Source organism: Condylura cristata, unplaced genomic scaffold (assembly GCF_000260355.1).
Source record: "Condylura cristata isolate star-nosed mole 26May11 unplaced genomic scaffold, ConCri1.0 scaffold00110, whole genome shotgun sequence".
Lineage (NCBI taxonomy): Eukaryota > Metazoa > Chordata > Mammalia > Eulipotyphla > Talpidae > Condylura > Condylura cristata.
In genome coordinates, this window is record NW_004567211.1 from 32,551 (window position 1) to 33,155 (window position 605).

The following is a 605-nucleotide window of genomic DNA, read 5'->3' on the forward strand; positions in this document are numbered from 1 at the left end:
CCCGGCGCTCGGGGCTCACGTAGGGGGAGGCGAGGACGTCCCACACGGACACCGGGCGCCCGCGGAACTGCCCGACGCTGACCTCCATGGTGGCGGCCCGCAGGGCCTGCTCCTGCCGGCCCCCGGCGTCCAGGGCCTCCTCGGGGGCCCCCTCGGCCTCCTCCACGATGGCGGTCAGCCGGCGGGTCAGCGTGGGCAGGTCCAGCGTCCCCGCGCCGAACTGGGTCAGCAGCTGCTCCCGCACGGCGCCGCTCACGTAGCCGGACGCCAGCACGTCCCACACGGACACGGCCGGGCCCCGCAGCCGCCTCCTCCACGATGGCGGTCAGCCGGCGGGTCAGCGTGGGCAGGTCCAGCGTCCCCGCGCCAAACTGGGTCAGCAGCTGCTCCCGCACGGCGCCGCTCACGTAGCTGGACGCCAGCACGTCCCACACGGACACGGCCGGGCCCCGCAGCCGGCCCACCCTGACCTCCATGGTGGCGGCCCGCAGGGCTTGGTGCCCTGCGCCAGGTCGCGCAGGGTGTCGGGGCGCAGGACGCCGGCCATGTGCAGCTGGGAGGCCGATACGGGGCGCCGCAGCCCGCGGAAGCACAGCCGGCCCAGC

The 605-nt window shown here is 76.9% G+C and overlaps 1 protein-coding gene across 1 annotated transcript in view; it reads right to left on the reverse strand.

Moving 5' to 3' along the window:
* Positions 1-605, reverse strand: part of LOC101633975 (epiplakin) — a 38,773-nt gene that overhangs the window by 30,407 nt on the left and 7,761 nt on the right. The window contains exons 6-7 of the mRNA XM_012734928.1: positions 282-502; positions 7-232 (exon numbers count right to left, since the gene is read on the reverse strand). Coding sequence (XP_012590382.1) covers positions 7-232; positions 282-502 — 447 coding nt within the window. The remainder of the gene's footprint in view (positions 1-6; positions 233-281; positions 503-605) is intronic.